Raw genomic sequence first — 14,255 nt, forward strand, 5'->3', positions numbered from 1 at the left:
AATATTGTCGCAGGCAAATTTTCGCAGAATTATTTCGCTGTTTACAAACGCACGCCATTTTGTAATAATATGTCGCTAATTCTTAATCAGAAATTTTTAATTACATAAAAAAAACACTAACTTAACCTAACCCACCCTCTTATTCAAACCAACCCTCTCCCTACTAACCTAACCCTCTCGGCTAACAAATGTTTTTTTTCAGTGGACATTTGGAAAAAGTAAATCCTCGGCATATTATCGTAATATGCTGAGCGTTTGTAAAGTGATGGACGCCGTTTGTAAACGGCGTTATTCTACAATTTGCCTGCGACATATACATAGGAATTTCTTTTAAACGGTGTCAAACCGGTCGGTGTCGGTGTCGGGTTATGTTTTAAATAAAACAAACATAATAATAATATGAAAATAATTTATTTGGCGTTTCCATACTTATAGAATGAACACCTCTCACCATGCGAGGCAAACTAAACTATTAGAAAAAATATATATAATAAATTATACGTATTTACAATTACACTATTACGCATATGTTAATACAATTGGTACACTTGGAATTTACAAAGAACTTATATAATATTATTATATAATATATTATAATTAATCTCAACTGTTCTCGCCGTGTAGTTCTGGGAATAATTCGACCACGCATAGATCCAGGAGATTGTACACCAGCTGAAAATAAAAATTTTGTTTAATAATTGAGGTATAGAGAAGCGTGAAAGTTTTAAATCTACATTTTTATATCAGACTAGCGGTCCGCCCCGGCTTCGCCCGTGGTACATATGAAAAATAGATGTTGGCCGATTCTCAGACTTACCCGATATGCACAGAAAATTTCATGAGAATCGGTCCACCCGTTTCGGAGGAGTATGCAGACTAACATTGTGACACGAGAATTTTATATATAAGATATTAATTAACAGTTAAACATTGACCGCCGTTTTCGCTGTTTATTTTTAAGCATTTTCAACTATTCAATTTTGTAAAATTAAAGGTTGCATAAGAATGTTCTATGTGTATATTTTTTCTGGTGCGAATTTTTACGTATATTTCAATTTAAATATTATTTTATGTATGCAGTATTAAATAAAATTAAAATACAAATATTATATTTGTATTTTAATTTTATTTAATTGATATACATGAATTTAGTTGTGAAGCGACTGAGTCAGATTTTACAAGTAAAAAATCTACTACGTCTAAATTCATTTTATATACAAAAAAAGTGTTTCACAATTTTTTCTATTCGTTAAAAATATTTTAAACATGAACATTTTTAGAGTTGAAAATTACATTTAACCCATTGAGCCCCAAGCGGCCTGATCGGTCCCAGACACAATTTTCTATTGTGTCTGTGGTTCCGGATGAGTTATTAATACTCTAAAAATTACAAATCTAACCAACCTGTTTATTCAACTGCGGATTCTGCAGTACATCGAACGCCGTTCCCACTTCGCTAGCGAAGCGAACCCCGCGCGGAGCGAGCGAAGCGAACGCGATCAGTTTACTGCGGGCGAGTTGACGTTGGTGCACTTGGTTCATGCGGGGGGTGGCTTTCTTGCTGAATAATACTTCTGGAAACATGGGTGGCATTAATTAGGATAATTTTAAAGAAATAGATAATGCGGAAAATTAGTTAACAAGAATTATTGAAGGAATGTGATGCAATACAGAGGAATTTATAGAAACTGATGAATCGTAATTTAAATAATTAATTATATGTTCAAATCATGTAAAGAAATTTGCAATATAAATAAACAACAATCGAATTTCAACTACGTTTTCTTGTTTTTATATGCACCCCACGCCAGTACGGCGAAAATACGAGTTTGAATCCCGCTTAATAATCGAAATAAAATAATCAAAAATTAAAAAAAAAATTCTCACTTATAAAGCATATACGATAGCGCGTTTAATTAAACGATAAAATTATGTTTAAAAAGTAAATTAATCGATGAACTTAATCAATTATTTTAATAATAATCAACTGGATAAAAGTATTAAGAATCATTTAATTATCAGATAATAATAATATTTCATGTCATATTCAATTGCGGCGTTGCAATCACTGAAAGGGGCCATCGCCCTGAACAGTTTGGCACAACCGACTTTGGTCGAGTGAAGATATCTAAGAAATATTATATTAGTACATATTTAATTACGTAATACAACCACGCTCTAACATACATATGCTACGAAGCTAAATATTCAATTCAAACTGCCTTGCCAAATACCACAAAAGTAACTAAAAAACGAAAAGCAAACAATAATTAACATATTTTATTTGATTTTTTACCAAAAATCCACGAACCTTGTCCCAACCGTATCAAATGCGCCAACCGCCTCTCGCTGAGCAGCGAGCGGAGTCGCGCGTCGAGCCAAGTGTTGAACATTTCGTCGACGAAACGGCGGCACATTGATAGTATGTTACCAATAATGCATGTTATTATACTACGCGGATTCGCTATTTTCAGCACTGAAAATAAAAAAAAATATTAAGTTTTTTCGGGTAATATTTTCTTGTGATTGATATTACGCAAGTATTCGAAGTCTTTTCTTCACGAGTGTACGGGCGTAGACGGCATTTGTTCGTGAATCTAACTATACCGCGATTATCGCTTACTGTTATTTGTTGCGGAACATTCTACACATAACACTCAGTTCCACACATACCACACAGTTCCATACATTCCACACTGTTCCACACATTTTTCCACACTGTTCCACACATTCCACACAGTTCCACACATTCCACACAGTTCCACGCATTCCACACATGCCACACATTCCGCACAGTTCCACATATTCCACACATGCCACACATTCCACACAGTGCCACACATTCCACACATGCCACACATTCCACACAGTGCCACACATTCCACGAATGCCACACATTCCGCACATTCCACACATGCCACACAGTGCCACACATTCCACACATGCCACACATTCCACACATGCCACACATTCCACACATGCCACACATTCCACACATTCCGCACATTCCACACATGCCACACATTCCACACATGCCACACATTCCACACATGCCACACATGCCACACATTCCACACATTGCCGCACATTCCACACAGTGCCGCACATTCCACACAGTGCCACACATTCCACACAGTTCCACACATTCCCCCGTGTACTCACACAAGTACATGCCGCACTGCACTGCGCCGCGCACGTGCGGCTGGTGCGTACTGTCCCGGGACACAACTCGCGCGGGCACGTCCCAGTTGTTCCACACATTCCACACATTCCCCCGTGTACTCACACAAGTACATGGCGCACTGCACTGCGCCGCGCACGTGCGGCTGGTGCGTACTGTCCCGGGACACAACTCGCGCGGGCACGTCCCAGTTGTTCGCGAACATTCCTTCGCGAATGTTCCGCGCTCGGCTCGCGCGGGACACTTCGGGAACGCTTTCAGGCGCTTCTAGAGCTTCTTCCACGTCGCGGGTGCCTTGTTTTCTGCGAAAAAGGATGGTTAAAAATAATTCTCATTCGTATTTTTGGTTTTTATTTCGTAAATAATACAAATCTCTACACAATTTTACACAGGAAATGTTATTAGCATTCAAATAAACAAATTAACACTATAAACTAAATATTTATAGTTACGTAACAAATATAGTTATTAAATACAACAAAGACTGTAATAAGTTCCAAAAATACACAAATTCAAATACATGTAACTCACAGAGCCTGATAGCGTTCCTTATCCGAGGAAATCAGAAAGTTTCTCAGAAAGCTTTCCAAGTGCTGTCCCTTTTCCTTTCTCAATCTGTGCGCTACGGACTGATAGATATTCCCGAGGTCCGTGTTCACGTTTAGTGTGGACGCTTGTACCACTAATGTGAAGTCGCTGTCCACCTGCAATGAGGAAATGTGTCGAAATATATTTTGATGTGTGGAAATTTGTGAGTATGTGTGGAAATGGGTAAGGATATGTGGAAATGGGTAAGGATATGTGGAAATTAATAATAACATGAATGTACGGATGATTTATAAATTTTTTATTTTTATTGATAGGAACAGTAGATGTAATTTTATGATTAGTATTTACATAAATGTAGGAAAATACGCGGGCAGACTGAAAATCAGCGCTGTTCGGGTGTTAGCCCACAGCATGGCTGAGTCTATTCCGATTGCCTAATATGTGTTTACTTTTTAAGTTAAGATAGTCTAAGTTTTTGTTGGGAATAAATCTTTTTTTCTTTCTTTCATATGTCTGATAATGTGTGTAAATGTTTCGAATATGTGGAATTTGTGTAGAAATGTGCGAAAAAGGGGAAGAATTATGTGGAAACTATTGGAAATATGTTATGTTGTTGTTGTGTTGTGTTAATATGGGGACGTGTGGTATTATTGCCGCACATTATTGTGGTATGTATGGGATCGTGTGGGAGTGTATGGGATCGTGTGGGAGTGTATGGGATCGTGTGGGAGATAGTACGAGAACGTGTGGGAGTGTATGGGCACGTGTGGGAGTGAATGGGATCGTGTGGGAGTGTATGGGATCGTGTGGGAGTGAATGGGATCGTGTGGGTGTATGTGCACGTGTGGGAGTGTATGGTAACGTGTGGGAGTGTATGGGATCGTGTGGGTGTATGTGCACGTGTGGGAGTGTATGGTAACGTGTGGGAGTGTATGGGAACTTGTGGGAGTGTATGGGAACGTTTGGGAGTGAATGGGATCGTGTGGGAGTGTATGGGCACGTGTGGGAGTGTATGAGAACGTGTGGGAGTGTATGGGAACGTGTGGGAGTGTATGGGATCGTGTGGAAATGTGTTAGAATGTGTGGGAGCGTGTGGATATATATCCACGCAAATGTACGCATAAATGTATACTTAGCATGCACGACTGATTGATTATTGAAAATAAAAAAAATCATGATGGGAAATAAGTCTTTTTTTAACCTACTAATCAGTATTGACTTCTAACTATTATTTTAAAATATGCGAAAGAATCTTGAAAAGGGATCGACCCTTTTCAAGATTCTTTTCTTTATATTGACACCTATTGTCGTGTGTGCGTGTTAACTTACCGTAAGGAAAAGGTACAGCAATTCACTAGTTTGTAGTAAAGATATTTGTAGTATTCGCTGTAGGAAATCTTCGTACTTATAGCGCAGCGTTTCTAAAGGACTGTTGTCTCTGGAAAAAAGTAAATCAATGTGTTGAAATTAAGATTGTTTCTTGTTAATTTTCTCAATAGGTTTAGATTAAGAAAAGTGTCTTCTTATATATACTTAGGTGTTTACTCTTTTGGATATATATTTTTATAGTGCACCAGCTAAAACACAAACGTTGTCCTGCCTCCACGCAAACTATCGCGTAAAGATTTCGCATTTTCTTAACTTTTAGGCACAATTTTTTTACGTTTTCTTTCATAAGAACCTTTACCCGGTATAATAACTCGGTCCAATCGTTCACGCGTGATGCCGTGACCAAAGGAAATAGGGATTCATTTTTAACCGACATAAAAAAGGAGAAGGTTCTCAATTCGGCCGGTATATTTTTTATATATAAAGGTGATGCGTATCAGTTAATGGTTTTTATGTAGTGACTAGCGGACCGCCCCGGCTTCGCCCGCGGTACCTACATGTTTAAACTATCCTATCTCTCAAGTTGGATCGAACTGCACATGGTGTGCGAATTTTATTATAATCGGTTAAGTGGTTTAGGAGTCCATTGAGGACAAACATTGTGACACGAGATTTATATTATATATTAAGATATAATATAAGTATGTATGTATGACGTTGCATACCTCCTGGACGGCAGCGGCAGATGAGCCAACAGTCTATCCCCATGGAACTCCTGTAGCTTCGCCCTTAACAAATGGAAGTCGTGTTCGCTCCGTTCCACGCTCCACAGCGACGCACCCCCAGCACCCCCAACACCCCCAAGAGACCCAACACCCCCAGAAATAGCGCGATGCACGCCGATTGTGAATACTCGTACTGCCCCGCGGCGTGGGGGTGGTTGCTGCAATGTTAAAAACAAATAAAATAAATAACTACGAAAAGTCCAGTCGCGGAGCAGGAAGAATTTCGTACAATGACAATACCTACTGACAGTGGTCACAAACATTTTTGAATGAAGTGCATTTTACGTGAAATATAAATTAGAGGAGAAAATTTTTTTTTATAAAACTTTTTAAATAATATGTAAAATACAAAAGGTGACCTTATCACTTAAAAGCGATTTCTTCCAAGCCACCTTAAAGGTAGAGGATAGATATTTAATAAAAGTGAAGTCCCATGTCCCCAAGTGGGGTAAGGGGCAGATGCATTATACATACATCTGTTTCACTGATCGATTTTTTTTAGAGACAAGTAGGTGATCAGCCTTCTGTGTCCTGCCAGACCGAGACATTTTTTTTCCTTCGTCTCCACCGGGAATCGAACCCAGGACCCCTCGGTTCTACGCTCACGCGTCAACCATTGTACCAAGGAGGCGGTCGTAGATATTTAATACATATAGTATAAGATCCCACCCCAGGATTAGTGCGTTCATAGTTTTTTTGCTAAAACCAAAATTTTATGTATATTTATAATTAGGAGAATATATATCGACTGGGTTGCCAGTCAAAATTTGGCCGCAAGCATTTTTTATAAAAAAATTGGTTGTCTGTAAAGTCGGTTTCCTGACGTTAGTAATTGAACGTGACAACGTCCGATTGTGCTTCTTTGTCGCTCGTTCCGCGCTCTCACTTGCACTGCAAGCCTACATGGATCGCCTCAGAGCGAGGTAACGCCGCATGAGTCATGTTTTTTCGTGCGTGCAGCCGGCTATATCGAATTATAAGACGTTGTCACGTCAAAAAACCCCTTACCAATCTCGTCTCCACATTAGTCAGCACCACTTTATAATTACTCAGATCCTGGTCTCCCAAGCTATCCTCACTTGCTAAGGAATCCAAATATTTGAGGATGTCCACATTTTCCACTCCATCATCAGGTAGCTCGGAGCCATCCAGGGTCTGCGGTTTGGTGTTACGGAGTTTACCCAGCTTTGGGGGCTTTTCTTGTGGCCTGAAATTTTTTATTTTTAATATATTTTGTTTACATATGGATATATTTCACCATTATATTCATGATATCCATACTAATATTATAAATGCGAAAGTAACTCTGTCTGTCTGTCTGTTATTCAATCACGCCTTAAATACTGAACCAATTTGAATGAAATTTGGTATAGAGATATTTTGATACCCGAGAAAGGACATAGGCTACCTTTTATAATATGTACAACGGGCGAAGCCGGGGCGGACCACTAGTTTTTAATAAATGTTATCTTTGCCTATTATTTTATATCCACATTCTGAGACAATATTCATCTATATATTTTTATGATTTTTTGCAAATATTCCTGCTTATTTTACCACCTGGCGTTTTGGTTTTATTTATAAATAATTTCTTATGAGTATTGCACGGCGGTTTAGATGAAAAATAAGTATAATCTTTGCAGAAAAATGAAAAAAATTGATATGTAATATAAAATATATAAAATTATATACTATAAAATTACCTTAAATAAAAAAAAATACCTTTTGGTCAATTGCTTGTGATATCCGGTGGGTACTCTTGGTCCAATTAATAATTTATAAAACTGCAACAAAATTTAGTATTTACTACAGATGTATAAACATTTTTAATATTATTATTTCATACAAATATAATTTAAATTGTTTGTAACATCAAAACCATGTTAATCCACTTAAATTATAAATTCTTTGTATCTTTGTTTCCGTTGATTTTAAAACAATAGTAAATATAATATTACCTCTTCACTATGTAAAAACTTTGGCATCAGAATTTTCTCAAGAACGGAATGCGACTGCCGAGCCGCTTGGTACAGCGCACGGCTCGTCTGTAAACTGAATAAGAAAATAAAATCAGCTATACTAATATTATAAAGCTAAAGTGTTTGTTTGTTTGAACGCGCTAATCTCAGGAACCACTCGTCCGATTTGCAAAATTCTTTCGGTGCTAGATAGCCCATTTATAGAGGAAGGCAATAGGCTATAATATATCATTACGCGAAGACCAACAGGAGCGGAGCAACGCGGGTGAATCTGCGAAGCACAGCTAGTAATAAATATTTGTATGATCTACGTACTATTATATAAATGTAAGTCATTTTAGTTAAACCACTTATAAGCTAAGAACGGCTTCATGATTTTTAGTTTGACGGATTTGTTGCCAGTTTGAAAAGAATGCGAAAATAAAGGTTAGAGGAAAAAGGAACTTTCCTTTTTCTTCCAATATCTCTATCCGATATTTTCGTTACATCTAACTTTAACTCAAACTCAAACATTTATTTATTCAATTAGACTTCTTCCAGAAGCACTTTTGAATCGTCATTACATTTACCTATGGAGAAGAAACTCCATAGTTGCTCTTTTAAAGTCATGTCCATATACAATATAATTTTACATTACATGTTACTTACATAACAAATACCTTACCGTCTAACACAATCAGTTCCACTCTCCAGCAGATCCCTGAGCTCATGCTGCAGAGCATCCGGCAGGTTGACTCCGGGCAACACTACAGCTATATATCTCTTGTATAACGCACGAGCTTCACGACGCACTATCGATTGTTCCTCTGGAGTTAGGTCCGGGTTGAGGATACGGTTTTGGAATGATTCTGCAATGTGTGAAAACAACTTTAAATATTTATTTTTTAACAAAAAAACTCGACGTTTAAATGAGACTAACTTATGGGCTTTCGAATAAAGAAAGAATCATTAAAATGGAAAATTCAACTTTCATTCCCACTCGAAAATTCTTTAGGAGCGGAGTTTCAATTTAAAATATTACGAAGATGGGAAAAAATCTTTTTTTATTCAAATAATTTACCAAGCAAACGATGCCGTTTAATAAAGAGGCTAGGCCGTTAATTAAACGGCTTATAAATAATATGATCTATTATTAATTAAACGTTTGTTATTATTCATTCATTCATTCATTTATTAATTAACGTTAAATACGGCTTAATATTTACAAATGACTCACTGATATCCTTATAAAACTGCAACACATGTATGTTGCTGTTTGTCTTCAAGTGTTGCATAAACGCATAGAAATGTTCTTGCTCATTTACAAGTAGCTCTAATTCTATGCGAAGGAGTTTAGGCCTTTTCGCGTAAACTGAGTCCGTTTGGCGAACGAACGTTTCTAGAAATTCTACCTGGAAATTAAAGGGATATTTCATTTTGGAGAGAGTAGCTTTCAGCTTATACTGTTCCACATAATTGATATTATATGCAAAGCATCATAAAATTGTGTCAAATTGAGTGCAAATGTTTTAAAAATACCACTAAGACAATTATAAATTCTAATGCCTTTGTTTTAATATAGCAAAAATACGTGCTTACTAAAAAAAGCTACTATATAATTTACATCAAATATTTATTCAGCTGTTTGCAATACAATTCTGTACACAGGTGGTGGCGTTTAACACATTTGAAATATTTTATTTTACTTTAAAATTAATAATAATTAACAGTTCTTGTGAATTTATTAGTTTATTTTTTTTACGTCAGCTAAATGCTCAAATTATAAAAAATATAATATATAATGCCTTTATTATAAAATATAGGTCTAATAAAAATATCTTAACTCTATTACTCACTTTATAATTAGGCGTAGCTGGCAACTGAGCCATTGTTTCGTTGCTAGTTCCCAGAATGATTAACATATTAAGTATATAGGGGTCTGCTAACACATCCGTGAGAGATAGCAACACCCACCCGGCGAATATCTCGCGAATTAATACTTTGAACACTCTGCAAATTTATAATGGATGACATTGATTAATATGACAGAATTAATACATAAGATATATAGCTTTTTAAAAACAAAGGATTTTCTTAGGCCTTTTAAAAATAGCTACGTATCGCTCGCGTAATCTAATAAATATAAAATTAACTTTAAAATAAATTATAACTATAATTTTATTTTTAGTATAGATATAGATAGCATTCAATTGACAACATTTCATTTTTTATAAGGCCATGAAAGAAAAAAACCGTTTCTTTATTTTGCTCTTGCGATTACAGAAAAAAAATTATTTCATTTTTTAATCGCATATTTTAAGAGAAATTAAATAAAAACGATAAATGTGATTATGACGTCATACATACGGAGGAATAAAAATGCGCCTTAGCCTAATTTAAAAAAAAGTTAAAAAAAAACTATCACTGACATTTACAGGGTATGTGTCAAATTTCATATTAATGTCATTTTTGTGAATTATTCATGTAAACAAACTTTTAAATCGTGTTATTGTGTTTTGGTTTTCTAATTTAATCTCATTAGCGTGATGTTTGTTTGATTGGAGTTGGACCAATTTATTTATATTATACAAATAGTGCCTATAGTGTTCATAATTTTCTTGAAATAAAAGACTTTGTTTACTTACTAAAAGTTGTATTTATTTAACACTTTCCAACGTTTTTGGGATAGTATATTTGTTTCCCAGAAATTTTCAGCACCCCTTAACAAATCCTGCATAAAGTCATCATCATCAGTACTTGTGAATAAGTTTATTTTGTTTAAAATTTGGATCAGCAAATAACAATATTTACAAAGCTTGACGAATCAAAGTGACAAATGTGCCAAAATGTCAACTGTTAAGATTTTTTTTTAATTTAAAATAGGTATGTGGCAAAGGAAAAAATGTATTCCTCCGTATGTATGACGTCATTTGGCGCTTACGACATTTTAGAATGAGATGATTTTAAAACTCAAAAAGATGAATGAAAACTTCCATATTTAGAAAAAGCAAAAAATACGTGTATCATAATTTTTGATCTAGTTTTCATTAAAATAAAAAAATAAGTAGCTTAAAATTTTGAAATGTTGTCAATTGCATTATAAAAAAAAATTGTCGAATCGTTGGCCCAGAGGTTAGCCATTTGGTAAAGGAGACAAGTTCGAATACGCCTACAGACTTATTCTTTACAAAAAAATACAAATTAAATCATTGTTAAAATTGTTATATTCATTTTTAAGTGTAATGTTTAAATAAATTGCCTTACCATTTCCAAAAAGTGTCTGATTACAGAAAAAGGTAATAAAAAATCGATTAAAAAGATTAATTTTAATCGTGTCTACAATTTATATAATCCATTACATCCTCCATTTACAAAATACATCATCATAACTAAAAAAAAAACAACTCACGAATTCTGCGTTTCAGCGCTCCTCAACAAATACGGCAATAAGGCCTCAGTCACACATCGCAGGTATTTAATCTCCGCGTCTCTATTACACGCCGCTACGTGTAGACACGGCTTACAGTCTGACGTCACAACGCTGTAATGACGTAGAGCACAAGGTACCAGGCGATCGGTTATTAATTGCGCGTAGTTTACCTGAAATATTGTTATTTTTTATGGAAAAATTATAGTAAATAAATTAAATTTATTTTGTTTTACAAAATTTTGCTTTCTTTTCAACAACGGGGAGAAAGGCAATTTCTCCCCGTGGTTGCCTGGCAGAGATCACTGCATAGTGATAAGGCCACCCTTTGTGCTTTTTTAATCTTATTTTTGTAACCTTCATGTATATTTTGTTTCTTGCACAATAAAGTGTTAAATAAATAAATAAAATAATGGTAAGACATAGATAATTTTTAGTGTTTATGTTTGTTACTAAATGTACGCTTATGCAGTATAAATGAAAAATAAAATAACTGGCAACTCACAACATACTAACACATATTTTAGTCACTTAAAATTTTACACTTATTTCTTTAATTTTTAACCAACTTAATAAAAAAAGGAGGTAGTGTGAAGTTCCGTGTCCCGGTATTGATTTTCTTTAGGGACAAGTAGGTGATCAGCCTTCTGTGCCCTACCAGACCGAGACATTTTTTTTCTCTTCGTCTCCACCGGGAATCGAACCCAGGACCCCTCGGTTCTACGCTCACGCGTCAACCACTGTACCAAGGAGGCGGTCGATTATGCCAAAAAGATTTATAATTTTTTTTGGAAAAAAAGGAGGTAAGGAGTAATTTTTTTCTTTGAACCGAAAAAAAAGTAAATTACTGGTCTTTTTAATTACGATTTTATCAATAAATACCAACCTTTAGAGCTCTTCTCAACAATGACGCAGATGCATATCTCAACTGGTGTCTCAACTCATCCACAAAAAATGGCTGGAGTGTTATTTTTGAATACCACGAGTTTATAAATTGTTCTAAAATTGTATTGTAAAACTGTAAATATACCACATATCATTAGGATTGTATGAAACCCTTTTATTTATTAACTATAAAGAATAATGTTATTACCACAAAACAATTCAAACACAGTCTAACTTTAAACGAGGGATCAGATAATTAACACCCAGACACAGAGCAAACATCTATGTTCATCACATAAATATTTGCCCCTGGTGGGAATCGAACCCACAACCTCTGGCTTGGAAGGCAGGGCCACTACCAACCAAGCCAACCCGGTCAGTCAAATATTAATAAATAATTTCTTTTTAATTCTATTTAATTTATAATTTAAGATTCTAGTATTGATGAATAACTGATACAAATATAAAAACTCACATCTTCTATGGCTTGATCCAATTGCTTATGTACAAGCAGCCCGCTCCAGGGTTCGGCTGCAAATTCTGGATCATGGCGATTGCAGCTGCTCGACCCACATGTATCGCAACCCTGGTTGGTTTATAAAATTGAATATTAAAGTGAAACTTTTATTACATCGTCTCAAACTTTTTGGTCTGTGTAGCGCATGTTGCGTGACGGTCGGCTGCCGAGTAAGTATAAAGCAGTGTTCGGAGTCATTATCGTACAAATACGATAACTTTGTGCCTAAGTTTCACTTTTACCGTGGTTTCATAAAACCACACAACATTTTTTAATATTTATAAGAATAATTCTCCATCAAAATTACTTAACTAATTCTTGATAATATCTATATTCTATACTATAAAGCTGAACAGGTTTTTTGTTTGAACCCACTAATCTCAGGAACTACTGGTCCGATTTGAAATTTTTTTTTCAGTGTTAGATAGCCCATTTATCGAGGTAGGTTATGGGCTATATGTATATCATCACGCTAAGACCAACATCAGCAGAGCACTGCGGGTAGAACTGTGGGGCACAGCTAGTGTATTATAGATTCTAAAACATTATACTATCTTAGTAGATAAGCTTAAATAGTTTTAAGTCCAGACACAAAAATAGAAAAAAAATTAGTAACCAATACCCCCATATGTTTTAATACAACATTGAAATGAATTTGTATCATTTAGTTGACTCTTCATGATAACAAAGTGTGCTTAATTTACATTTACAATATTATATTCATACTAATTATTTAGTGGAATTAAGTTTTCCAAAGTATTTAAGCCAAGTATACTGCAACTAACAATAATGCATCAATCAATGATCATTACTGTTAAAAAGCTTAAGCACTTATTGGATTAATTCAGTGACACAATTTTATGAAGAACTTTGTGCAACGCTGCAGTTTATAATAATAAATGTTAACCAAATATACATAATTAGCGTTCAAAGAGCAACAATTAGTCACGATCATTTACCTATCGCATTTTTTCACGCAAGTTCAAAGTAACAAACAAAGACTTGGTATAAAGGACAAAAATCTTAAAATCTTACTTTACTTGGTGCTTCATCCTTTTCTTTAGTTTCCTTTATAAAATGGCACGTTAATTTTTCTACATATGATTGCAAAATGTTTGTTGTCAACCCATAATAACAAGCCACACATCCGAATCCATAACTTACAAGAATTGTGATCAAGTGAAATCTGAAAAAAAAAAAGTTATCAACCAGGAATATTCGTAAATATTGCGTCATTGAATAAAGGTCCACTAATGTACCTGTAAAAATATAATACAGCAAGGAGAGCAACGAGAATTCCTCCGAAAATAATATAATTCTGATTACTATTTTTTCCTGCTAACTTATTTTGACATCTTTCAGTCATGGCTAGGCGAGCAATGACATTATTATGACAACCGATGAACTCGCGTGACTGACATTTATCTTTATAATATTGCCATACCTATACATAATGAATCCTCTTCCTTTTTAAAACGAAGACCATGAAACGAACTAAATATTAGCTATATTATTTCGCAAAACTATGATTGTTTAGTCAAAAAACGTATAAGAGGGTTGCAAAATAGATGACGAGATTGTTTAATCCACTTTTATTCTCATATTGAGCAACAACCAAAGAACC

The 14,255-nt window shown here is 35.1% G+C and overlaps 1 protein-coding gene across 2 annotated transcripts; it reads right to left on the reverse strand.

Annotated features, from left to right (window-relative positions):
* Positions 1 to 392: 392 nt before the first annotated feature.
* Positions 393 to 14,034, reverse strand: LOC149484248 (sorting nexin-14-like). Of its 2 annotated transcripts, none has more exons than XM_089701732.1 (18): positions 13,891 to 14,034; positions 13,667 to 13,817; positions 12,590 to 12,700; positions 12,116 to 12,247; positions 11,212 to 11,402; positions 9,659 to 9,812; positions 9,040 to 9,214; positions 8,488 to 8,671; positions 7,803 to 7,896; positions 7,567 to 7,628; positions 6,853 to 7,051; positions 5,785 to 6,002; positions 5,060 to 5,168; positions 3,713 to 3,885; positions 3,287 to 3,483; positions 2,312 to 2,476; positions 1,405 to 1,574; positions 393 to 672 (listed from the first exon to the last, which is right to left on the reverse strand). In XM_089701732.1, exons 1-18 carry the CDS (start codon positions 13,995 to 13,997, stop codon positions 604 to 606), a joined length of 2,661 nt encoding a protein of 886 aa, XP_089557858.1. In that variant the 5' UTR covers positions 13,998 to 14,034; the 3' UTR covers positions 393 to 603. The 2 variants fall into 2 exon arrangements, with proteins under 2 accessions (XP_089557858.1, XP_089557859.1); XM_089701733.1 differs by having other exon boundaries at positions 9,040 to 9,210; positions 9,655 to 9,812.
* Positions 14,035 to 14,255: the final 221 nt, after the last annotated feature.

Source organism: Colias philodice, chromosome 12, assembly GCF_061535455.1.
Source record: "Colias philodice isolate Cphi_HAF_F1 chromosome 12, ilColPhil1 Martin Lab GWU primary, whole genome shotgun sequence".
Taxonomy (NCBI): domain Eukaryota; kingdom Metazoa; phylum Arthropoda; class Insecta; order Lepidoptera; family Pieridae; genus Colias; species Colias philodice.

Excerpts from the sequence above, each read along its gene's own strand:
- LOC149484248 (XM_089701732.1), bottom strand. The coding sequence starts at position 13,997 with ATGACTGAAAGATGTCAAAATAAGTTAGCAGGAAAAAATAGTAATCAG. Across the intron at positions 7,052-7,566 it reads CACAAGCAATTGACCAAAAG|GCCACAAGAAAAGCCCCCAA; the intron begins GTATTTTTTTTT and ends AAAAAATTTCAG. Across the intron at positions 5,169-5,784 it reads CTGCCGCTGCCGTCCAGGAG|AGACAACAGTCCTTTAGAAA; the intron begins GTATGCAACGTC and ends ACTTTTTTCCAG.